The following is a 26,716-nucleotide window of genomic DNA, read 5'->3' on the forward strand; positions in this document are numbered from 1 at the left end:
TGGGTCAGAAGTTTACATACACTCAATTAGTATTTGTCAGGTTTTGGCCAGGACTGTTCTGGTTTTGGTCACTAGATGTCCCCATTGCACCTTTTTTGAACCTTTTGTTTTTTCCTTGATCTAATTATTGTTTGCACCTGTATGTCGTTCCCTTGTTAGTATTTAAACCCTGTGTGTTCCTCAGTTCTTTGCTCAGTGTTTGTATGTTAGCACCCAGCCCCAGCCTTGTTGTGAACATACATTTTCTCTTGTTGGATTTTCCAGAGGTTCTCTGGTTTTGTTCTTGTGTTTTTTGGATTAGTCTTTTGAGGTTTGTTTTTTCCCTTGCTGTTCTTACCACTTTGTGGATTTTCTTTGTATTTTGGAAGATATCCATTTTTTGCCTTTTGGCTTTATTTTGGACATTGTGGATATATATTCTTTGCCTGAAGATCTTGTTCTTTTATTAAACCACCATCTTTAGTACTGCTGTGTCTGCCTCATCTTCTGGGTTCTGCTGATTATTAGTGACTGTTTCTCGCACCGGGTCCTGACAGTATTTGGTAGCATTGCCTTAAAATTGTTTGACTTAGGTCAAACGTTTCTGGTAGCCTTCCACAAGATTCCCACAATAAGTTGGGTGAATTTTGGCCCATTCCTCCTGACAGAGCTGGTGTAACTGAGTCAGGTTTGTAGGCCTCCTTGCTCCCTATACGCTTTTTCAGTTCTGCCAACACATTTTCTATGGGATTGAGGTCAGGGCTTTGTGATGGCCACTCCAATACCTTGACTTTGGTGTTCTTAATTTTTCCATAACTTTGGAAGTATGCTTGGGGTCATTGTCCATTTGGAAGACCCATTTGCGATCAGAAGCTTCTAAAGCCATGACATAATTTTCTGGAATTTTCCAAGCTGTTTAAAGGCACAGTCAACTTAGTGTATGTAAACTTCGGACCCACTGGAATTGTGATACAGTGAAATAATCTGTCTGTAAACAATTGTTGGAAAAATTACTTGTGTCATGCACAAAGTAGAATTCCAAACTGACTTGCCAAAACTATAGTTTGTTAACAAGACATTTGTGGAGTGGTTGAAAAACGAGTTTTAATGACTCCAACCTAAGTGTATGTAAACGTCTGACTTCATCTGTATCTACCTCAATGACCTTGTACATCGACTGGGTACTGTTACCCCGTGTATATAGTTGTGGTGTATTTATTATTTATTTATTAATAGTTTTTAAACTTTTCTATTATTTCTCTATTTTCTTTCTCTCTGCATTGTTGGGAAGAGCCTGTAAGAAAACATATAAACACCATAGGCACAGATCTAGAATCAGATTACCCCCATCCTATCCTAGGGGAGTATTGCAGTGAGGGCTAGGGTGGATCAGAGCCAGATGGCTCTCCAAACATTGTTTGACATGACAATCAGTGGAATGATAGCTAAACAGACCGGTACCCAGGCTATCGTCACACCACCTGTTGTAGCCAATCTCCAGTCTCTGCCAGCACAACAGATGGTTTCCCCTGGGTTTATCAACATATGCATTCACATGTGTAGCCTACACTCTTAGAAAAAACGGTGCTATCTAGAACCTAAAATGGTTCTTTGGCTGTCCCCTTAAGATAACCTTTTGAAGAACCCTTTTTGGTAATAGGTAAAACACTTCTGGTTCCAGGTAGAACCCTTCTGGATTCCATTTAGAACAGTTTCCACAGATGGTTCTACATGGAAGCCAAAAGGGTTCTACCTTGAAACTAAAAAGGGTTCTACCTGGGACCAAAAAGGGTTCTCTTATGGGGACAGCCGGGGAACCCTTTTGGAGCCCTTTTTCTGAGAGTGTACAGCTCTACATGTGTAGCCTATGTGAAAATGCCAAGAGCAAAGCAGATATCCATGAACAAAGCCTCAGTCTAAAGCCACAATAGTGGAATTATTCTCTGGAATCTTGAACGAGTCATCATTTGATTAAAGTGCGATAAGGCATTTCCATTTAACATCTCCCCAGGTAACATTCCTTTGACGATTGACAGGTAATTGACACCGACAATACTGTAATAACCACCCTGTACCGTGTGTAATAGTAGTGTCGTTTCTTTGGAATCTCCTCTCCGTTCCAGGCTATAGGTTTAGTGGCGGTGGTAGACAGGCAGACAGACACGTATTTTTACATTCTTCCAATCACTGTGATTATAAGACTAGTGTATGTCTTGTTTTATCTAACACAGTTGCACTATATCATAGTATTTCTGCCATTCATGTTTTTAAGCTATGGTATTTTACATATTGTATTGCAAAATATCATAGAACTGTACACCAAGTTCATTATAAAGAATAACTTTATTGATGCTTCATTTACACAAGTGAGCAATTACAGTCTGATATACTGTAGCTCAGACAGTCCAAGTTACTTTTCAGTGACAAACAGAAGAACAAAAGATACAAGCATCACATCATACATACTTTAATCCAATATTGGCTTATTCCATTAAGGTATAAAGAACTGCATTCTCCAGATAGTACTACCCCCCCCCCCCCCCCCCATCTTGTACACAAGAACTTTAGGCTGCACTAGTTCATCAAATCCACAGTTTAAATCCAGGTTCCCATAGAAGCAGGTTCAAAACAACGTCACCTGTGGGATTTGATCTGAGCCGAAGGCCTAACGCTACATTCACATCCATCAATCACTTCTCCCCTGTCCAGGTCTTGCCCACTGAGAGTCATCCAAAATAGAATAGAGACCATTTGCATGGGACAGATTGTCATAAACAAGCATCACGCAATCACACACAGTCCTAACCCTTATCCCAGCACTCACCGCAATAACAGCTATAGAAAGAGTACCAATATGATCAGAACAAAAGGATCATCTCAACAAGGCAGAAACATGAAAACCTCTACACTGCTAACAATGAAAAACATAAATCATGGTGATACATAGACATGAGGACAATGTTGTTTTGTCCTGTTATGGTAAATACTCAATGAAGTCACAGACGCACTCACACACTCTCTCTCTCTCTCGCCTGCCAGCCTCCTCTGGTTGTGTGCCACTGAGTTAAAACCCTGAGCTAGGAATTCTGGGAGAGAATGAGGATACACTTGAGGGGTTCTGAAGAATTCCAACATTCCTCTAATCCAATATTGCTTCCGGTGGTTTACCACTGTGAATTTCACACAAAAATCAAATCAGCCATCCACATGAATGTCTGGAATGTAGATTAAGCCAACAAGCATTTCATTTCACTTTGTCAGATCCAGATATATCCTAATATTATTCTATTGCATCTTACATTTATTTTGTTTAAATTTATATAACATTTTATTTAGTCAAATCATAATTGAGTAACAAAACCGTCCCTTACCCATTACCCAATAACGGAGTGCTCCCCCCCTTCTCTCTCCCTGTGTTGATCTTCATCTCACATATTATAGTTGTGCTCTTTGTGAGGAATCAGAGGAATAGCAGGCACAGACCAGTTGGAGTTGCTGACTGGCTCCATTCACTATACTCACATACGTCACATGAAAGCAAAGAACATTTACTGATACAGTAAACAAAGAAAATCTAAAATCATATTTACATTGTGATATTTTCATTTTCACTCTACATATAATAGTGAAAGTGCACAATTGGGGCTCTCGGATACAAAAAAAAACACAATCAACAAAGACAGATACATTTAAATCAAAATGGAGTAAATAAAAAGGCTTAAAGTTACCAAATTCACAGCAATACATCTCTATTCTAATGACACCAAAAGTAAAAGGAGACTTTTACTGACCAGAATCAACACAAAGACATTTCTGCCATCACACCTGCCAATCAATCATATCCTGTGTGAGGTAATACACTGGTGCCAGTGTATTACCTGAGCAGACGGCACACACCTGGAGGTCACCATGGTTACCCCGAGCTACACTGTGTACATGAGCTGTACATTACATGAGTATACAGGTGAGAGGTGACACCGTCTACGTATGGCACAGAGTTCTATAGAATTTGCAAACATGAAGCAAGGCCACTGGGTAAGCGGCACAATAGCAAACAGTCTATTATGACGTAACGCGGTTTACATACGGTAAAAGTCACATGATATACTGTACCAGTCATTCAGAACAGTCTTGATATACAAAGACATCTGAAGTGGACTAAATCAGCCACACACCCAACATCCAGATCAACTATCCAACACATGGAGCAACAAACACACAGGTAAAGCTACGCCAGTACAAATATCCAATGGTAAAAAAAAGACAAAATATAATTTAATAAATTCCAAAATAAAAAAAATGTCTGTGTGTGTGTTTATTTGTGTGTATATAGGTACACTACCGTTCAAATGTTTGGGGTCACTTAGGTCTTTGTTTTCCATGAAAACATACATGAAATGTGATATGGATTTTTCTTTGCAACTCTGCCTAGAAGGCCAGTATCCTGGAGTCGCCTCTTCACTGTTGACATTGAGACTGGTGTTTTGTGGGTACTATTTAATGAAGCTGCCAGTTGGGGACTTGTGAGGTGTCTGTTTCTCAAACTAACTCTAATATACTTGTCCTCTTGCTTAGTTGTGCACCGGGGCCTCCCACTCTGTTCTGTTTAGAGACAGTTTGAGCTGTTCTGTGAAGGGAGTAGTACACAGCGCTGTACGAGATCTTCAGTTTCTAGGCAATTTCTTGCATGGAATAGACTTAATTTCTCAGAACAAGAATAGACTGACGAGTTTCAGAAGAATGTTTCTGGCCATTTTGAGCCTGTAATCAAATCCACAAATGCTGATGCTACAGATACTCAACTAGTTTAAAGAAGGCCAGTTTTATTGCTTCTTTAATCAGAACGACTGTTTTCAGCTGTGCTAACATAATTGCAAAAGGGTTTTCAAATGATCAATTAGCATTTTTAAATTATAAACTTGTATTAGCTAACACAACGTGCCATTGGAATACAGGAGTGATGGTTGCTGATAATGGACCTCTGTACGCCTATGTAGATATTCCATAAAAAATCTGCCGTTTCCTGCAACAAAAGTAATTTACAACATTAACAATGTCTACACTGTATTTCTGATCAATTTGATGTTATTTTAATGGACATATCTAAGTGACCCCAAACTTTTAAACGGTAGTGTATGTGTGTACCAAAGATTAAAGGGAGGGCGACCGGGAAAGATGAAAATCTAAGAGGTAGGATATGAGGAGAAAATAGATGATAAGGAAACAGGAAGTAAAGGGAAGCTCTGACAGGAAATTGAAATAGGAGAGAGCAGATTCAGAGTTCAGACCACAGCAGGAGGAGAGGAGAGAGGAGCAGAGACAACAGCAAAGGTTCTGGCTGCGTCCCAATGCTCTCATATGGCCTCCTTTCCTTGCCTCCTTTCAATCATGTAATTGACAATGGAAGTAAGACATTTCATACTATTTGGACATGGCCTCTGTTTTTCCAATCAGCTATTAAAATATATACAGTACCAGTCAAAAGTTTGGGCACACCTACTCATTTCAGGGTTTTTCTTAATTTTTACTATTGTCTACAATGTAGAATAATAATGAAGACATCAAAACTATAAAATAATACATATGGAATCATGTAGCAACCAAAAAAGTGTTACACAAATCAAAATATATTTTTGGGGCCTTTTAGCAAATAGGGCTATCTTTTGTATACCCCCCCTACCTTGTCACAACACAACTGATTGTCTCAAATGCATTAAGAAGGAAATCAATTCTACAAATTAACACACCTGTTAATGCATTCCAGGTGACTACTTCATGATGCTGGTTGAGAGAATGCCAAGAGTGTACAAAGCTGTCATCAAGGCAAATAGTGGCTACTTTGAAGAATCTAAAATATATTTTGATTTGTTGAACACTTTTGTTGGTTACTACATGATTCCATATGTGTTATTTCGTAGTTTTGATGTCTTCATTATTATTCTACAATAATAAAAAATAGTAAAAATAAATTAAAACCCTTGAATTAGCAGGTGTGTCCAAACTGTTGACTGGTACTGTATAATTATACCGAACAATCACTGCTTAACTGCATATCAAATTGAAGTCATGAAACTCAGTTCGAGCACATTTTTAACCTCTAGCTTCCACCCCTACCCTCTGGGCTTCCAGGTAAAAGGACTCCCATACATTTCATGATACATGTACTGTTATCAGTTTCCATGATACTATCAAGTGATTTTAAGACAGTTGGAATACAGCCAATGGAGTGATGAGTATAACCTTTTGCCTTTTATAATCCTTCCTGTACCACCCCCTGGTCAATCAGAGCCAGGTTCCAATTCATTTCTCTCAAGTCTGAATCAGATCTTTGTTCTTGATTACTATCACTATTCCCTGTCAGCACATGACAACATACATCATCTCAAAAAGCAACCCTTTGTTTACTTTCAAAGACCAGAATCTCTGGTTCTTAGGAAGAGCAGCTGAGGAGCTGCTACCGGCCCAGGAATGCCCACAGCCTACACACTGATGCTGACATACTGATGTGGCGTCTGGAGGCCTAACAGACGGTCTGTGATTTGGTTCTCCAGAAAACAACAACTGACAGAGATGGATCTGCAGTAGCATAACAGGAATTCCATGATACCAACCACAGAGAGAGTTGCTACATAAGACAATGAGTGAATAATTTAATCAGAAACTGGGGCTGTAGGTGGTCTGAATTTTTAAACAAGTTGCTTCTTGAGGTGAATCCAGAACGTGTGTGTGTAAGTGGGGTGATTATGCGTGCATGTCTGTTTGCAGCATTTTTAAAGAGAGTGTGTCTCAATACATCTTTTTTTCAGTGTGTCTGAAAGCGTGTTTATGTATAAGCCTGTGTGTGTGTGTGTGTGTGTGTGTGTGTGTGTGTGTGTGTGTGTGTGTGTGTGTGTGTGTGTGTGTGTGTGTGTGTGTGTGTGTGTGTGTGTGTGTGTGTGTGTGTGTGTGTGTGTGTGTGTGTGTGTGTGTGTGTGTGTGTGTGTGTGTGTGTGTGGGGTCAGGGCCGGTGGAGGAACTTCTCGTTGTAACGGTGGATGGTAACACAGCCATGGTAGGAGATGGGGCGAGGCATGGCGGCCACCCCGGTGATGATGCCTGTTGCCGGGTCGTAACACAGGATGGTGTCTGAGGCCTCGCCGTTCTCACCCCGCCCACCCAGGATGAAGATCTTCCCATTACACACAGACATGCCACAGCTCTCCTGGAGAGACAGAGAGAGAGACAAAGACAGAGAGAAAGAGAGAGAAAGACCAAGACCGAGAGAAAGAAAGAGAAAGAGAGAGAGACCAAGACAGAGAGAAAGAAAAAGAGAGAGAGACCGAGAGAAAGAGAGAGAAAGAGAGAGAGAGGCCAAGACAGAGAGAAAGACAGAGAGAGAGACCAATACAGAGAGAAAGAGAGAGAGAGAGAGAGAGAGAGAGAGAGAGAGAAAGCGAGAGAGACCGAGAGAGAGAGAGACAGAGAGAGAGAGACCAAGACAGAGAGAAAGACAGAGAGAGAGAGACAGAGACCAAGACAGAGAGAAAGAGAGAGAGAGACCAAGACAGAGAGAAAGACAGAGAGAGAGAGAGAAAGAGAAAGCGAGAGAGAGAGAGACCAAGACAGAGAAAGACAGAGAGAGAGAGACCAAGACAGAGAAAGAGAGAGAAAGAGGAAGAGAGAGAGAGAGAGAAAGGGAGAGAGAGAGAGAGAAAGAGGAAGAGAGAGAGGGTAAATGTTCCTCATCAATGTTCCCTCCTTTTTAGGGGGGGAAATCAAAAATCTCCAGTTATAATGTAATGTGAACACTGTATTTGTTTTAATAAACTATTGTTACCTCATAGCAGCTCTGAAGTTGAAATGAAAGTCTCCCAGTATCATAGCTGATGTCATCATTACCTGTTTGCTGAAGGTGTGCACCACGTGCATCCAGTAGTCCTCTGCAGGGTCGTAGCAGAAGATGGACTTGGTGAGACCTCCTGTCACATAGATCAGGTTGTTCAGGGAGACCGCCGTGATGCAGCGCTTCGCGATGGGGATGCTTGCCCTTAGTACCCAGGTGTCTGCCTCTGGGTCATAGCACTGGACCTAGAGATATCACGTGGATTAATGATTGATTCATTATGTCAGGTTCAAAAACGGTGGTTTGAAAAGTATAGCTGTGCATGAATACATGGACTCAGAGCATAACACATGAAAGCATTATGCAGTACAACCATTTATTTCCTACTTGGATCTTGGTAAAAAACTTAGAAACACTTGGAACATGCAGAAACGTTGGACAGACAGGTTGTACAAGCAAGAGGTATGGAATTGGACATGTCAACACACATACATCTCAGTTTAATCCATAATAATAATATTTCAGTTGACCTATTTTCTAATCCTTTCAGTGGTGGAAAGTATTACAGCAAGATATGCAAAACACTATGAGAGCTCCCGGCCAAACCATCCCTCCCTCCCTCCCTCCCCTTCTTTCTCTTCCTGCCTGTTTTTCTCTCACTTTAACGGTCATAAACAGAGCAAGTGCTTAAAATACTTTTTACAGCTGGCCCATCTAGCGGAAATGGCTCAGTTCTGCCTGGCTCAGTTCTGCTAGAGCAAGATTCATGACAATAAATATCAACCTGCGATGCAAAGGGGCGGCTAGGACAAGAGACAAGTTAAACTATAGGAAAGGTGACCGTTTTCTAGGAAAGGAGACAAAGGGGATTAGATAAAGGTGACACATTTTCTAGGACAGGAGACAAATGAGACTATAGGAAAGATGACACATTTCAAGGAAAAGAGACAAAGGGGACTAGGAAAGGAAATAGAACTTTTAAAATACTTTTAGAACAGAGCCCAAGTGTGATATCTGTACGACCCGAGACAGAGACAGAGACAGAGACAGACAGACACAGAGACAAACAGAGACAGACAGACACAGAGACAGAGACAGACAGACACAGAGACAGACAGACAGACAGACAGACACAGAGACAGACAGACACAGAGACAGACAGACACAGAGACAGACACAGAGACAGAGACAGAGCAATGCAGCCTTTGTCTGTGTTCATTTATCAGACATCACCACTGGTTCCAAGAGGAGAGAAAACCGACTGCCGCACTACATCCAGGAGATATCACTGTCCTGGACCCGTATTCATATCAGAGTAGGAGTGCTAATCTATGATCAGGTCCCCTGTCTTACTCATTATAATCTGAAAGGCAAAACTGATCCTAGATCAGTACTCCTAGTCTAAGACACTTTGTAAAAAACACAACTTTTGTCATTTAGCAGACACTCTTATCCATTTCATACTTTATTTCCCTTCTCCATACTGGTTCCCTGTGGGAACCGAACCAAGCACCTTACTCCATCAACTGAGCCACATATATGACTGAGGGACATCATTGATGCCATAGGGGTGCCCCTTAGATAGGGGGTATCAAAGGGAGATGACAACAGCATCCTGTATGTCAGGAAGCTCTGTCTGTTCTGTGTACATTTGATATACATTCAAATCTGTCTCCATAGGAGAACCCTTTCTGGTTCCATGTAGACCAAAGTGTTCAACCTGGAACCAAAAAGCTATAGGGAGGTGTGATTGTATCTAGTCTTCTGTCCTCCAGCTATAGGGATTCGCTGTACAGTACTTGAACTGGAAAAACAGCCACCTTATTCAAACCAACCTTATTCAACCCATGTGTTATAATATCAGCCAAAGGGTTATTAGAGAACCATGTGTTATAATATCAGCCAAAGGGTTGTTAGAGAACCATGTGTTGTAATATCAGTCAGAGAGTTATTAGAGAACCATGTGTTGTAATATCAGTCAGAGAGTTATTAGAGAACCATGTGTTGTAATATCAGTCAGAGGGTTATTTGAGAACCATGTGTTGTAATATCAGTCAGAGGGTTATTTGAGAACCATGTGTTGTAATATCAGTCAGGAAGGTATTAGAGAACCATGTGTTGTAATATCAGTCAGGAAGGTATTAGAGAACCATGTGTTGTAATATCAGTCAGGAAGGTATTAGAGAACCATGTGTTGTAATATCAGTCAGAGGGTTATTAGAGAACCATGTGTTGTAATATCAGTCAGGAAGGTATTAGAGAACCATGTGTTGTAATATCAGTCAGAGGGTTATTAGAGAACCATGTGTTCTAATATCAGTCAGAGGGTTATTAGAGAACCATGTGTTGTAATATCAGTCAGGAAGTTATTAGAGAACCATGTGTTGTAGTATCAGTCAGGAAGTTATTAGAGAACCATGTGTTGTAATATCAGTCAGAGGGTTATTAGAGAACCATGTGTTCTAATATCAGTCAGAGGGTTATTAGAGAACCATGTGTTGTAATATCAGTCAGGAAGTTATTAGAGAACCATGTGTTGTAATATCAGTCAGAGGGTTATTAGAGAACCATGTGTTGTAATATCAGTCAGGAAGTTATTAGAGAACCATGTGTTGTAATATCAGTCAGAGAGTTATTAGAGAACCATGTGTTGTAATATCAGTTAGGAAGGTATTAGAGAACCATGTGTTGTAATATCAGTCATAGGGTTATTAGAGAACCATGTGTTGTAATATCAGTCAGGAAGTTATTAGAGAACCATGTGTTGTAATATCAGTCAGAGGGTTATTAGAGAACCATGTGTTGTAATATCAGTCAGAGGGTTATTAGAGAACCATGTGTTGTAATATCAGTCAGAGGGTTATTAGAGAACCATGTGTTGTAATATCAGTCAGGAAGGTATTAGAGAACCATGTGTTGTAATATCAGTCAGAGGGTTATTTGAGAACCATGTGTTGTAATATCAGTCAGAGGGTTATTTGAGAACCATGTGTTGTAATATCAGTCAGAGGGTTATTAGAGAACCATGTGTTCTAATATCAGTCAGAGAGTTATTAGAGAACCATGTGTTGTAATATCAGTCAGGAAGGTATTAGAGAACCATGTGTTGTAATATCAGTCAGGAAGTTATTCCAACAATTGTTGGAAAAATTACTTGTGTCATGCACAAAGTAGATGTCCTAACCGACCTGCCAAAACTATAGTTTGTTAACAAGAAATTTGTGGAGTGGTTGAAAAACGAGTTTTAATGACTCCAACCTAAGTGTATGTAAACTTCCGACTTCAACTGTATATCAATGTGTAATGTTCTACCCACCTTGCCAGTTATCCATGTGTATGGGTCTACCCACCTTGCCAGTTATCCATGTGTATGGGTCTACCCACCTTGCCAGTTATCCATGTGTATGGGTCTACCCACCTTGCCAGTTATCCATGTTTATGGGTCTACCCACCTTGCCAGTTATCCATGTGTATGGGTCTACCCACCTTGCCAGTTATCCATGTGTATGGGTCTACCCACCTTGCCAGTTATCCACGTGTATGGGTCTACCCACCTTGCCAGTTATCCATGTGTATGGGTCTACCCACCTTGCCAGTTATCCATGTGTATGGGTCTACCCACCTTGCCAGTTATCCATGTGTATGGGTCTACCCACCTTGCCAGTTATCCATGTGTATGGGTCTACCCACCTTGCCAGTTATCCATGTTTATGGGTCTACCCACCTTGCCAGTTATCCATGTGTATGGGTCTACCCACCTTGCCAGTTATCCATGTGTATGGGTCTACCCACCTTGCCAGTTATCCATGTGTATGGGTCTACCCACCTTGCCAGTTATCCATGTTTATGGGTCTACCCACCTTGCCAGTTATCCATGTGTATGGGTCTACCCACCTTGCCAGTTATCCATGTGTATGGGTCTACCCACCTTGCCAGTTATCCATGTGTATGGGTCTACCCACCTTGCCAGTTATCCATGTGTATGGGTCTACCCACCTTGCCAGTTATCCATGTGTATGGGTCTACCCACCTTGCCAGTTATCCATGTGTATGGGTCTACCCACCTTGCCAGTTATCCATGTTTATGGGTCTACCCACCTTGCCAGTTATCCATGTGTATGGGTCTACCCACCTTGTCAGTTATCCATGTGTATGGGTCTACCCACCTTGCCAGTTATCCATGTGTATGGGTCTACCCACCTTGCCAGTTATCCATGTGTATGGGTCTACCCACCTTGCCAGTTATCCATGTGTATGGGTCTACCCACCTTGCCAGTTATCCATGTGTATGGGTCTACCCACCTTGCCAGTTATCCATGTGTATGGGTCTACCCACCTTGCCAGTTATCCATGTTTATGGGTCTACCCACCTTGCCAGTTATCCATGTGTATGGGTCTACCCACCTTGTCAGTTATCCATGTGTATGGGTCTACCCACCTTGCCAGTTATCAATGTGTATGGGTCTACCCACCTTGCCAGTTATCCATGTGTATGGGTCTACCCACCTTGCCAGTTATCCATGTGTATGGGTCTACCCACCTTGTCAGAGCAAGTGTTGTCGTCTGGCCCTCCGCCGATGACAAAGAGTTTCCCAGCACAGCTGGACACGGCCGGTGAACTGACTGCCTCCTTCATGGGAGCCACCTCTGTCCAGCGGTTAGAGAAGGAATCATAGCACTCCACACTGCTTAAACGACTCTGGCCGTCATACCCTCCCACTGCATAGACCTGTACAGATATACAATCACAGTGGTAAGACAAGACAATACTGACTACCGTTTACATCACAGATGGGCAACTCAAGTCCTCAGGGGCTGGAACGGTGTCACTCTTTGTCCCCATTCCTAGCAAACACAGCTGATTAAACTAATTGCATTCTAAACTGAAGATTAGTTGATTATTGTGTTGGAGTCAGTTGTGTTAGCTGGGGCTGGGACAAAAGTGTGACACCAATCAGGACCTGAGGACTGGAGTTGCCCATCCCTGATTTACATTGACTATAATGTACATACACCTGTATTAGGAATTCCCATGACGAGGGTGTTCATCTGTGCACACAATCCTGTTCAAATAGGCTTACTGTACTGACACAGCCAACCCACCGTGACACTGTCTGTGGCATTGAGACAGGTTTGTTTACAGGAAGCCACCAGCCCATGTGTGTGTCAAAAAAGCAGAGCATCTCTTTATTACGGACAGACCTCTAGCCATCTTTACAACCATTGAATCTATATGTTTTGACCATGACAGTTTACAATGTAAGGTAACGGCAAGTAATTTAGCCTCTTCAACTTGTTCAACAGTCACACCATTCATTACCAGATTCAGCTGTGGTCTAGAACTTAGGGAACTATGCTCTTAGTTTTAGAGATGTTCAGGACCAGTTTGTTACTGGCAACCCATTCCAAAACAGGCTGCAACTCTTTGTTAAGGGTTTCAGTGACATCATTAGCTGTGGTTGCTGATGTTTAATGCCAGTGGCAGGTCATTGGTAAAAATAGAAAAGAGTAGAGGGCCTAGAGAGCTGCCCTGCGGTACACCACACTTTACATGTTTGACATTAGAGAAGCTTCCATTTAAGAAAACCCTGAGTTCTATTAGATAGATAGCTCTGAATCCACAATATGGCAGAGGTTGAAAAGCGATAACACATATGTTTTTTCAACAACAGATTATGGTTAATAATATCAAACGCTGCACTGAAATCTAACAGTACAACTCCCACAATCTTATTATTATCAATTTCTTTCAATCAATCATCAGTCAAGCATGCTGAAAGTCTGTTGTTAATTTGTTTGCAGAGAAATAGCATTGTATTTGGTCAAACACAATTTTTCTCAAAAATTTGCTAATAGCTGGCAGCAAGCTTATAGACACTCTTGGGTAGCGGAATTACTTTGGCTTCCCTCTAGGCTTGAGGACAAAGACTTATCTCTCGGCTCAGATTAAAGATATGACAGATAGGAGTGGCTATAGAGTCAGCTACCATCCTCAATAGCTTTCTATCTAAGTTGTCAATGCCACGAGGTTTGTCATTATTGATCGATAACAATACATTTTCCACCTCTCCCACACTAACTTACAAAATTCTAACTTGCAATGCTTTTCTTTCATTATTTTTTTTTTATGCATGAATACGATGACTCACTGTTTGTTGTTGGCATTTCCTGCCTACGTTTGGCCACTTTGCCAATTAAGTAATCATTCAAATAATTGGCAACGGTTTTGTGATAACCCATCTGATTTGATGAAAGAAGGAGTTGAATTTGTCATTCTGCCCATCATTTCATTTAAAGTACTCCAAGTTTTTTTCCACCATTCTTTATATTATTGATCTTGGCTTCATAATACAGTTTCTTCTTCTTTTTGTTGAGTTTAATCACATCATTTCTCAATTTGCAGTAAGAGAGCCAATCAGATGTGCAGCCAGAGTTATTAGCCACTCCTTTTTCCCCATCTCTTTCAACCCTACAGTTTTTCAATTCCTCATCAATCCATAGAGCCTTAGCAGTTCTAACAGTCAATTTCTTAACAGGTGCATGTTTATCAATAATTGGATGAAGCAAATTCATAAATTCATCAAGTGCAGCATCTGGATGCTCCTCATTAATCACATCAGACCAACAAATACTTTTAACATCATCCACATAAGAGTCACAGCAAAATCTTTAGAATGATTCTACACTATTTTAGGCCCAGCTGTTGGAATCTTGTCTTTCCTGGATATAACCACTATACTGTGATCACTGCATCTAATGGGTACGGATATAGCTTTAGAACAAATTTCTACAGCATTAGTAAAAATGTGATCGATACATGTGGATGATCTTGTTCCTGTAGTGTTTGTAAACACCCTGGTAGGTTGATTAATAACCTGAACCAAATTACAGGCACTGGTTACAGTGAGAAGCTTCCTCTTGAGCGGACAGCTTGATGAAAACCAGTCAATATTCAGGTCCCCAAGAAAGTAGACCTCTCTGTTTACATCACATACACTATCAAGCATTTCACACATTATATTTAGATACTGACTGTTTGCACTTGGTGGCCTATAGCAACACCCCTAAAGAAAAGGCTTTAGATGTGCCAAGTGAACCTGCAACCACAACACTTCAATAACACTTGACATAAGATATTCTCTAAGCATAACAGGGATATGGCTCTGAATATATACAGAAACACCTCCCCCATAAGCATTTCTGTCTCTTCTATAGACGTTATATTCTTGTATTACTACTGCTGTATCATCAAACGAATTATCTAAGTGAGTCTCAGAAATGGCTAATATATGAATGTTATCTAATGTTAGCAAGTTATTGATATCATGAACCTTATTTCTAAGGCTACATATAATAATATGGGCTATTTTCAGCCCTTTCCTGTGTAGCTTATCAGAGAGACATAATACTGAAGAGCAAACAAAACAAGATATATATATTTTTTACTTTCAGCAATCCATTAATTAATTGGTGTGTGAGTGTGTCTGTTGCGGGATTGAAGCTACGATCCCATAGGCTTGGCTCTCTCATCCCCTCCAGGCTTCTGGGAGGAAGGGTGGACAATGAGCCTGTCATGGCGGATATAAGCAATGTCCCCACGGGCTCTGGAAACTTTCATGGCTGGGATCAGTTCTTTCCTCTTCTGGAGCACAGATTCAGGATAGTCCTCGTTGAGGAAGATATACGTTCCTCTCAAGTTCTTGGCTCTTTCCAGAACAGCTACCTTGTCCTTGAACCTCAGGAACTTGACCACTATCGGCCTGGGCCTGTTACCTGGGTCGGTGGTGGGTTTTCCAGTCCTGTGGGTGTGCTCCACCTCAATCTTCCTGTGGTCCATCTTCAATTTCTCAGAGATCATTTCCCTCACTTTGTCTTCAGACTCCGTCCAGGTCTCATGTGGAGATTCTGCAATTCTGTTCACAACTATGTTTTTCTGCCTTGACTGTCCCTCGAGATAGTCGGATTTATCCTTCAATGTTTATCATGGATTCACACACAGAACTGATGTCCTCTCTCAATGACTTACAGATTGCTGACATCTTGCTGTTCTCAAGTTTCAACTCATCGAAACACTTGAAGCTATTTTGTTGTAACAACTGCTTGTAGAACTCTTTGTGTCCCGACAGGGCAGGTCACAGGAAAGATTGAAAGCAACAAACAGCAGGGATCTAGACAGCCACAAACCCGGGACAATCCGCGGTCCCAGCCACAATGGCTAACCGAGTCACGGGCTACGTTGAAGCCCTAAAGAAAACCATGCTAGCTTGATATGCAGCTAGCTAGCACCTAGGCCAGCTGTAACGCCAAATAGCTCGTCAGACTCGTCCTTGGTCGGCAGGATCACTGAACAGAGACTAGCAGTCACAGCAACTGACGCCAACTGCGTCGTGGGATCCAAACTAAAAAGTTAGCTAGCTACTAAGAACTTTACAATACACTTTCAAAACAACAACCTTTTCAAAACAACAAAACCGAGCTCTTCCTCGTACTGCGTGGTAAATGTATTTGCTGAAATATACTTAAGTATCAAATGTAAAAGTATAAATCATTTAAACTTCCTTAAAGTACGCAAACCAGACGGCACCATTTTCATGTTTTTTAAATTCATGGACAGCCAGGGGCACACTCCAACACTCAGAGACAATTTACAAACAAAGCATGTGTGTTTAGTGAGTCTGCCAGATCAGAGGCAGTAGTGATGACCAGGCATGTTCTCTTGATAAGTGCGTGAATGGACCATTTTCCTGTCCTGCTAAGCATTCAAAATGTACTTTTGGTAGTCAGGGAAAATGTATCACGTAAAAAGTACATTACTTTCTTTAGGAATGTAGTGGAGTAAAAGTTAAGACGGCAGACCCTGGTCGTAACCCCACTCTCCGAGGGCGTCACAGTGGGATATGAAAAACAATTCACACATGAATAATATATTAACACACACTTGTTAATGTGTTGATATAGGACAAATATTATTATTATGAAACTGAGGTCTGGCATCAAAGTCCATCCAGTCTCTAGGGGCTCTGGGAAGTATCAATCACACAGAAACTCATTACAATACGAGACAGACACGGACCACAACAAGCCGTTAAACATCAGTCTAATTAGCAATTACATTCCTATGAGTATCAGTTAATGAATTGAAGCAGCAAAACCGAAGATGAAGATGCTATGTAATTATATGTGGTGTACTGATGATACGTGGTGATATGTGGTGTACTGATGATACGTGGTGATATGTGGTGTACTGATGATACGTGGTGATATGTGGTCTACTGATGATACGTGGTGATATGTGGTGTACTGATGATACGTGGTGATATGTGGTGTACTGATGATACGTGGTGATATGTGAATGTGAAGTTATGTGAATGTTTTTCTGCTGTGTGTTATTGTTAGAGTCAGCAGATGACAACAACAGAGAGGTCAGAACAACATAACCTTTGACCGGGGCCTGTGTGGTCCGGTGGTTACAGCCTCTGACCGTGAGTGGTCTGTGTGGTCCGGTGGTTACAGCCTCTGACCGTGCGTGGTCTGTGTGGACCGGTGGTTACAGCCTCTGACCGTGAGTGGTCTGTGTGGACCGGTGGTTACAGCCTCTGACCGTGCGTGGTCTGTGTGGACCGGTGGTTACAGCCTCTGACCGTGCGTGGTCTGTGTGGACCGGTGGTTACAGCCTCTGACCGTGCGTGGTCTGTGTGGTCCGGTGGTTACAGCCTCTGACCGTGCGTGGTCTGTGTGGTCCGGTGGTTACAGCCTCTGACCGTGCGTGGTCTGTGTGGACCGGTGGTTACAGCCTCTGACCGTGAGTGGACCGGTGCATTACAGCCTCTGACCGTGCGTGGTCTGTGTGGTCCGGTGGTTACAGCCTCTGACCGTGCGTGGTCTGTGTGGTCCGGTGGTAACAGCTGCTGACCCTGACACACATGTATCCCAGAGTCGGCATGGGTATGAATCCAGCCCACTGTCCTTTGACCTTTCCCCTTTGACCTTTCCCCTATCTTTCTAAAACTGTTTTCTCTCTTCAATTAAACAAAACAAAATATGAAAGGAGTCGTTGAAGTGAATGGGTTCAGAGCACGTCAGTAAGGTAGAGGAGCAACCAGAGGATCTGTGTGGGTAGCCAGGGACAGCATAATAGACCCCTGGCTATTTGCATAGCAACTGAGGCAGTTCCTAACTCTGCCTACATTCCAAACTGATAGAAATGGGAGGGAGGGAGGGAGGGAGGGAGGGAGGGAGAGACAGAGACAGAGAGAGACAGAGACAGAGACAGAGAGAGACAGAGAGAGAGAGAGAGAGAGAGAGAGAGAGAGAGAGAGAGAGAGAGAGAGAGAGAGAGAGAGAGAGAGAGAGAGAGAGAGAGAGAGAGAGAGAGAGAGAGAGAGAGAGAGAAAATCCAAATCAACAAACCCATTGACTCTTTCTCTCTCCAGCCCCTACGCCACACTTGGCTTTAACCAGGGACATGGTGGGAGAGAGGGAGGGAGAACAAGTGTGTGTGTGTTCAAACCACGCACCATGCTACACACAGGAGTCAAGAGTAGCCATGTGCTGCTAACAAAGCATCACAGTTCTCGGAAGGACAAAGGGACTCTTTATAGTTCTCCCCACCAAGGACAGACATACAGTTTGTGTATATCAAATCAAATCAAATGTATTTATATAGCCCTTCTACACAGGCGGATATCTCAAAGTGCTGTACAGAAACCCAGCCTAAAACCCCAAACAGCAAGCAATGCAGGTGTAGAAGCACGGTGGCTAGGAAAACCTCCCTAGAAAGCCCAAAGGTGTAAAGGTGTATACAGTGCATTCTGAAAGTATTCAGACTCCATGACTTTTTACACATTTTGTTACGTTACAGCCTATTTTTTTTTAAATCGACACACAATACCCCATTATGAAAAAGCAAAAACAGGTATTTAGAAATTTTAGCAAATGTATAAAATATAAAATAATGAAATGTCACATCAACATACGCCGAATACAACAGGTATAGAACTTACTGTGAAATGCTAACTTACAAGCGATAACCAACAATGCAGTTCAAGAAATAGAGTTAAGAAAATAGAACAATAGCGGGGCTATATACAGGGGCTACCGGCACTGAGTCTTTGTGCGGGGGGTACAGGTTAGTCGAGGTAATGTGTACATGTAGATAGGGTTAAAGTCACTATGCATAGATAATAAACAGCGGGTAACAGCAGTGTGTGTGTGTGGGGGGGGGGGGGGGGCAATGTAAATAGTCTGGGTGGCCATTTGATTAATTGTTCAGCAGTCTAATGGCTTGGGGGTAGAAGCTGTTTAGAAGCCTCTTGGACCTAGGCTTGGCGCTCCGGTACCGCTTGCCATGCGGTAGCAGAGAGAACAGTCTATGACTTCGGTGACTGGAGTCTTTGACAATTTTTTGGGCCTTCCTCTGACAACGCCTAGTATTTAGGTCCTGGATGGCAGGAAGCTTGGTCCCAGTGATGTACTGGGCCGTACGCACTAACCTCTGTAGCGCCTTACGGTCGGATGCCGAGCAGTTGCCATACCAACCAGTCTGGATGATCTCGATGGTGCAGCTGTAGAACATTTTGAGGATCTGGGGACCCATACCAAATATTTTCTGTCCTGAGGGGGAAAAGGTGTTGTCGTGCCCTCTTCATGACTGACTTGGTGTGTTTGAACTATGATAGTTTGCTGGTGATGTGGACACTAAGGAACTTGAAACTCTCAACCCGCTCCACTGCAGCCCCGTCGATGTAAATGGGGGTGTGTTCGGCCCTCCTTTTCCTGTAGTCACAATCAGCTCCTTTGTCTTGCTTACGTTGAGGGAGAGGTTGTTGTCCTGGAAACACACTGCCAATTCTCTGACCTCCTCCCTATAGGCTGTCTCATCGTTGTCGGTGATCAGGCCTACCACGGTTGTGTCGTCAGCAAACTTAATGATGGTGTTGGAGTCATGCTTGGTCACACAGTCGTGAGTGAACATGGTGTACAGTAGGGGACTAAGCACGCACCCCTGAGGGACCCCCGTGTTGAGGATCAGCGTGTTAGATGTGTTGTTGCCTACCCTTACCACCTGGAGGCGGCCCGTCAGGAAGTCCAGGATCCAGTTGCAGAGGGAGGTGTTTTTTCCCAGGGTCCTTAGCTTAGTGATGAGCTTTGTGGGCACTATGGTGTTGAACGCTGAGCTGTAGTCAATGAACAGCATTCTCACATAGATGTTCCTTTTGTCCAGGTGGGAAAGGGCTATGTGGAGTGCGATTGAGATTGCATCATCTGTGGATCTGTTGGGGCGGTATGTGAATTGGAGTGGGCATAGGGTTTCCGGGATGATGGTGTTGATGTGAGTCATGAATAGCCTTTCAAAGCACTTCATGGCTACCGACGTGAGTGCCATTGGGCGGTAGTCATTTAGGCGGTTACCTTCGCTTTCTTGGGCACAGAGACTATGGTGGTCTGCTTGAAACATATAGGTATTACAGACTCGGTCAGGTAAAAGATGTCAGTGAAGACACTTGCCAGTTGGTCTGCGCATGCTCTGAGTACACGTCCTGGTAATCTGTCTGGCCCCGTGGCCTTGTGAATGTTGACCTGTTTAAAGGTCTTGTTCACATCGGCTATGAGGAGAGTGATCACACTGTCATCCGGAACAGCTGGTGCTCTCATGCATGCTTCAGTGTTGCTTGTCTCGAAGCAAGCATAAAAGGCATTTAGCTTGTCTGGTAGGCTCGTGCCACTGGGCACCTCGTGGCTGGGTTTCCCTTTGTAATCCGTAATAGTTTGCAAGCCCTGCCACATCCGGAGAGTGTCAGAGCCGGTGTAGTAGGATTCAATCTTAGTCCTGTATTTACGCTTTGCCTGTTAGATGGTTCGTCTGAGGGCATAGCGGGATTTCCTTTAAGCGTCCAGATTAGTGTCCCGCTCCTTGAAAGCGGCAGCTCTAGCCTTTAGCTCGGTGCAGATGTTGTCTGTAATCCATGGCTTCTGGTTAGGATATGTCAGTGTGGGGATGACGTCGTACAGTCAGTGTGGGGATGACGTCGTTGATGTACTTATTGATGAAGCCGGTGACTGGGGTGGTATGCTCCTCAATGCCATTGGATGAAACTCGGAACATATTCCAGTCTGTGCTAGCAAAACAGTCCTGTAGCATAGCATCCGTGTTATCTGGCCACTTCCGTATTGAGCGAGTCACTGGTACTTCCTACTTTAGTTTTCGCTTGTAAGCAGGAATCAGGAGGATAGTATTATGGTCAGATTTACCAAATGGAGGGCGAGGGAGAGCTTTGTATGCATCTCTGTGTGTGGAGTAAAGGTGGTCTAGAGTCTTTTTCCCTCTGGTTGCACATGTGACATGCTGCTAGAAATGAGGTAAAACGGATTTAAGTTAGCCTGCATTAAAGTCCTTCAAGTTTACATAAGTATTCAGACCCTTTACTCAGTACTTTGTTGAAGCACATTTGGAAGCGCTTACAGTCTCTTGTCTTCTTGGGTATGACACTGCAAGCTTGGCACACCTGTATTTGGGGAGTTTCTCAAATTATTCTCTGCAGATCCTCTCAAGCTCTGTCAGGTTGAATGGGGAGCGTCGCTGGACAGCTATTTTCAGGTCTCTCCAGAGAAGTTTGATCGGGTTCAAGTCTGGGCTCTGGCTGGGCCACTCAAGGACATTCAGAAACTTGTCCCGAAGCCACTCCTGCATTGTCTTGGCTGTGTACTTAGGGTCATTGTCCTGGTGGAGGGTGAACCTTTGCCCCAGTCTGAGGTCCTGAGCGCTCTGGAGCAGGGTTTCATGAAGGATCTCTCTGTACTTTGCTCCGTTCATATTTCCCTCGATCCTGATTAGTCTCCCAGTCCCTGCCGCTGAAGAACATCCCCACAGCATTAAGCTGCCACCACCATGTTTCACCGTAGGGATGGTGCCAGGTTCCCTCCAGATGTGACGCTTGGCATTCAGGAGCTCAATCTGGTTTCATCAGACCAGAGAATCTTGTTTCTCATGGTCTGAGAGTCATTTAGGTGACTTTTGGCAAACTCCAAGCTGATTGTCGTGCTTTTTACTGAGGTGTAACTTCTGTCTGGCCACTCTACCATAACGACCTGATTGGTGGAGTGCTGCAGAGATGGTTGTCCTTCAAGAAGCTTCTCCCATCTCCACAGAGGAGATGGGAGGATGGTCAACTCCCTGACCAAGGCCATTCTCCCCCGATTGCTCAGTTTGGCCGGACGGCCAGCTCTAGGAAGAGTCTTGGTGGTTCCAAACTTCTTCCATTTAAGAATGATGAAGGGCACTGTGTTCTTGGGGATCTTCAATGCTGCAGACATGTTTTGGTACTTTTCCCCAGATCTGTGCCTCGACACAATCCTGTCTCGGAGCTCTACGGACAATTCCTTTGACCTCATGGCTTGGTTATTGCTCTGACATGCACTTTCAACTGTGGGATCTTATATAGACAGGCGTGTACAATCAATTGAATGTACCACGGGTAAGGACGATCAATGGAAACAGGATGCACCTGAGCTCAATTTCAAGTCTCATAGCAAAGTGTCTGAATACTTATTTAAATAAGGTATTTTGTATATTTTTTTTTAAATAAATTTGCTTCAATTTCTAAAAAGCTGTTTTCCCTCTGTCATTATGGGGTATTGTGTGTAGATTGATGAGGAAAATAATTTATTGAATCCATTTTAGAACACAGCTGTAACGTAACAAAATGTGGAAAAATGTGAAGGGGTCTGAATACTTTCAGAACGCACTGTATATTATGACGACGTTTTGTGACGTTTTTCTTCCTTTTTGGCCTACAGCAAGGTTTTTTTTCGGCTGTTCGTACAAACACAAAAAAAATTCTAGAGGCAAGTCAAAGTTCGGTAGTCAAAGTCTACGACCCTTGGTCGGTGATTGGTCAACAGTAGGGATTATTCAATGAAGTGTTGGAATTCAACGATACATGAATTGTTTTCATGCACATTTTTTCACTTGAGAAATACTGCACCAAACATCCTAGTAAGATGTAAAATTGCTCGACTAAAATCCAAATTAATCACAGATTTCTTAGAGTTATCTTAGATTATTTTACATTAATTTGGACTATTTTGGCTACGGCGTCTCAAGATGGACAAACAGTACTATTGATGTTTTTTCTAATTTTTCAAGCGAAGGTTGAAGGTATGCGAGCATACTCATTTGGTTTGCATAGGAGCCAGCCAAACCGAAGCATGCCGAAGCCTTTAGGGTCTGAGAGGAAGGGGTGGATCCCTCTTCCCCTCTCTGAGGAAAGACAAACAGCCTTTAGGGTCTGAGAGGAAGGGTATGGCTGGATCCCTCTTCCCCTCTCTGAGGACAGACAAACAGCCTTTAGGGTCTGAGAGGAAGGGTATGGCTGGATCCCTCTTCCCCTCTCTGAGGACAGACAAACAGCCTTTAGGGTCTGAGAGGAAGGGTATGGCTGGATCCCTCTTCCCCTCTCTGAGGAAAGACAAACAGCCTTTAGGGTCTGAGAGGAAGGGTATGGCTGGATCCCTCTTCCCCTCTCTGAGGAAAGACAAACAGGCTTTAGGGTCTGAGAGGAAGGGTATGGCTGGATCCCTCTTCCCCTCTCTGAGGAAAGACAAACAGCCTTTAGGGTCTGAGAGGAAGGGGTGGATCCCTCTTCCCCTCTCTGAGGAAAGACAAACAGCCTTTAGGGTCTGAGAGGAAGGGTATGGCTGGATCCCTCTTCCCCTCTCTGAGGAAAGACAAACAGGCTTTAGGGTCTGAGAGGAAGGGTATGGCTGGATCCCTCTTCCCCTCTCTGAGGAAAGACAAACAGCCTTTAGGGTCTGAGAGGAAGGGTATGGCTGGATCCCTCTTCCCCTCTCTGAGGACAGACAAACAGCCTTTAGGGTCTGAGAGGAAGGGGTGGATCCCTCTTCCCCTCTCTGAGGAAAGACAAACAGCCTTTAGGGTCTGAGAGGAAGGGGTGGATCCCTCTTCCCCTCTCTGAGGACAGACAAACAGGCTTTAGGGTCTGAGAGGAAGGGCTGGATCCCTCTTCCCCTCTCTGAGGACAGACAAACAGCCTTTAGGGTCTGAGAGGAAGGGAAGGGCTAGATCCCTCTTCCCCTCTCTGAGGACAGACAAACAGCCTTTAGGGGCTGAGAGGAAGGGCAGGGTTGGATCAGTTCCCCCTCCATCTCATCCAACTCACACACTCACCATAAACACCTCACACCCTCGATAAACACACACACACACACACACACACACACACACACACACACACACACACACACACACACACACACACACACACACACACACACACACACACACACACACACACACACACACACACACTCACACACACACACACAGTATTGTTTAACTAACCTTGTGGGGACACAGAATTGATTCCCATTCAGAATCCTACGTTCCCTAACCCCTAAACCTAATCCTTCACCTAACCCTAACCCCAAAACCTAAACTTAACCCTAACCTTTAACCATTAACCCTAACCTTTAACTCCTGACACTAACACAAATTCTAAACTTAACCCCTAAACCCCCTCGAAACAAACAAACAAAATGTAACCAGTTGGTATAATTTTTGTTTGTTTATCATTGTTGTGGGGACTGATCCAGTATAGTTAAGCATGTCCAACACAGTGCAGCATCCGTGGTAGAGAGGAGGACAGCCGTGGCTGGGCACAGCATGTTCCAGAGAGAGCAAAACAAGAGCTGACCTACATTACTATCTCTGGCAGGAAACCCGTCCAGCAGGAAGTTAGGGGACAGTGTCCAAAATGGTGCCCTGTTCCCTATTTAGTGCACTACTTTTGACCATAGGATCATAGGGCTCTGGTCAAAAGTAGTGCACTACATAGGGAATAGAGTGCCATTTGGGAGGACGACAAGGACTGCAATCACGACGCAGCGCTCCTACAATTGTGTGTCTCTCTGTGTGTATAATTTATATCAAGTTTATTGGGTTACAATGCCATCCAAGGGTCAGCTCAAAACGGTATGTGATGCCAATCAGTCTGCACAATGTATTCAATTGGATCTCTATATAACTCCTCTTTGGAGAAATCTAAAATAACAGTTTACAGCAGGACAGTAACAGCAGGGAAGTTGGTGGCTCCAGCCCTCTAGCAACAGGAACAAAAATATAAAGAGGAAATTACTAAGAAGACAGCATTATACTCATCCAGACAGCCTTTGGAGAAGAGGAACAAACATACGGGAAAACCATAACGGCAGAAGAGATACAGGGCTTGAGATAAGGGGGAGCAGAGATTTTTTTTTTTAAACAGGATAGAAGGGGTGTAAAAATACATTTTCTTTAGGATGGTTCAAACCCTTTACTAAGGTACAGAGCTACAGTAAAAACATTATTGTTGAATAGACAGAATCTTTAAGGACATCAAACAAGCTCCCTCTCAGATCTGGTCAGGAAGAGAGAGACGGACAAAAAGAGGGAAAGAGAGACGAAAAGAGAAACAACAGAAAACAGAAAAAAGGATAAGGGTCCTGGGAGAACAGAAAGACAGACAGAAAGACAGACAGAAAGACGAAGACAGGCAGACAGAAAGACAAAGAAAGGCCACTAATGTAAGAATGCTGTTATTACTTGGTACTCTAGTAATGTTGACTAAATGTCTAGATGACAAATGGACATTTGAATAGCCCGAGTCAGAGAAAGCAGGCCGTAAACTCAGAAGATGTCATGAATCCGATACGCACACACACATCTCTACAAGGTCCTTGGAAGAATTTGGGCTGAATTGGTGCAACATGGGCTGTCAGTAAAGGCATCACATGGGCGGTGTGTTGTGATTTCCAGCAATTGCGCAAACAGCCTTTCTCTGGCTCAACAAGGCCTGAATGAGGCCAGTCTGCATTGGTCTTATTATGACAACACCCTACAGGCACGGCTCACCACAATACAATGAAGTAACCAGCTATACAACATGCAAACACGCGTGCCCACGCACACACACACATGCAAGCACGCACACTCGCACTCACACACACCAGTGTTATACAGTGACGTAACCCTTGAAACTAACACACCAGAGCAATTAAAGTACATACTTTAAAAACAAAGGCATGGTTAAAACAACAGGGCAGATATGGTTTCCAATCAGCTTGTCATTCTATTTCACTATAATAGGACACTGTTGAGAACCAGTCAGGTTTTCAGTTTGTATTTATTATGGATCCCCATTAGCTGCTGCCAAGGCTACTCTTCCTGGGGTCCAGCTAAATTAAGGCAGTTTATACAATTTTAAAAACATTACAATACATTCAGCCTTACAGTCTGATCCAATGAGGTATTCACTAATGAAAACCACTAGGCACAGAGGAAACACATACTAATAAATTGGACCCACTGTTACATTTGTTTCACTCCAATTCACTTCACATTGGCAAGATGCAAGTAAAGGTCATGGTTTTAGCTGGGATAAAGAGTGAGACATGGTGAAACAGCTGGATTGGATCAAACCAGATATGGCAGTTTGCTTTAGGAATCAGCTCACCTATTAAGAGGATAGGGGAGGGAACACCTATAAAGGGGAGGGGACACCTATAAAGGGGAGGGAACACCTATAAAGGGGAGGGAACACCTATAAAGGGGAGGGGACACCTATAAAGGGGAGGGGACACCTATAAAGGGGATGGAACACCTATAAAGGGGAGGGAACACCCATTAAGGGGAGGGAACACCTATAAAGGGGAGGGAACACCTATAAAGGGGAGGGGACACCTATAAAGGGGAGGGGACACCTATAAAGGGGATGGAACACCTATAAAGGGGAGAGGACACCTATTAAGAGGATAGAGGGAGGGAACACCTATAAAGGGGAGGAGACACCTATTAAGAGGATAGAGGGAGGGAACACCTATAAAGGGGAGGAGACACCTATAAAGACAATGGAGGGAGGG

The 26,716-nt window shown here is 43.3% G+C and overlaps 1 protein-coding gene across 2 annotated transcripts in view; it reads right to left on the reverse strand.

Moving 5' to 3' along the window:
• Positions 1–2,303: 2,303 nt before the first annotated feature.
• The window catches only part of LOC129842324 (kelch-like protein 24), a 50,504-nt gene continuing 26,091 nt past the window's right edge, over positions 2,304–26,716 (reverse strand). For both annotated transcript variants that reach the window (XM_055910827.1, XM_055910828.1), the window contains exons 6-8: positions 12,342–12,530; positions 7,858–8,046; positions 2,304–7,180 (exon numbers count right to left, since the gene is read on the reverse strand). In XM_055910827.1, the coding sequence (XP_055766802.1) occupies positions 6,977–7,180; positions 7,858–8,046; positions 12,342–12,530 (582 nt within the window). In that variant the 3' untranslated portion in view covers positions 2,304–6,976. The remainder of the gene's footprint in view (positions 7,181–7,857; positions 8,047–12,341; positions 12,531–26,716) is intronic.

Source organism: Salvelinus fontinalis, unplaced genomic scaffold (assembly GCF_029448725.1).
Source record: "Salvelinus fontinalis isolate EN_2023a unplaced genomic scaffold, ASM2944872v1 scaffold_0032, whole genome shotgun sequence".
Lineage (NCBI taxonomy): Eukaryota > Metazoa > Chordata > Actinopteri > Salmoniformes > Salmonidae > Salvelinus > Salvelinus fontinalis.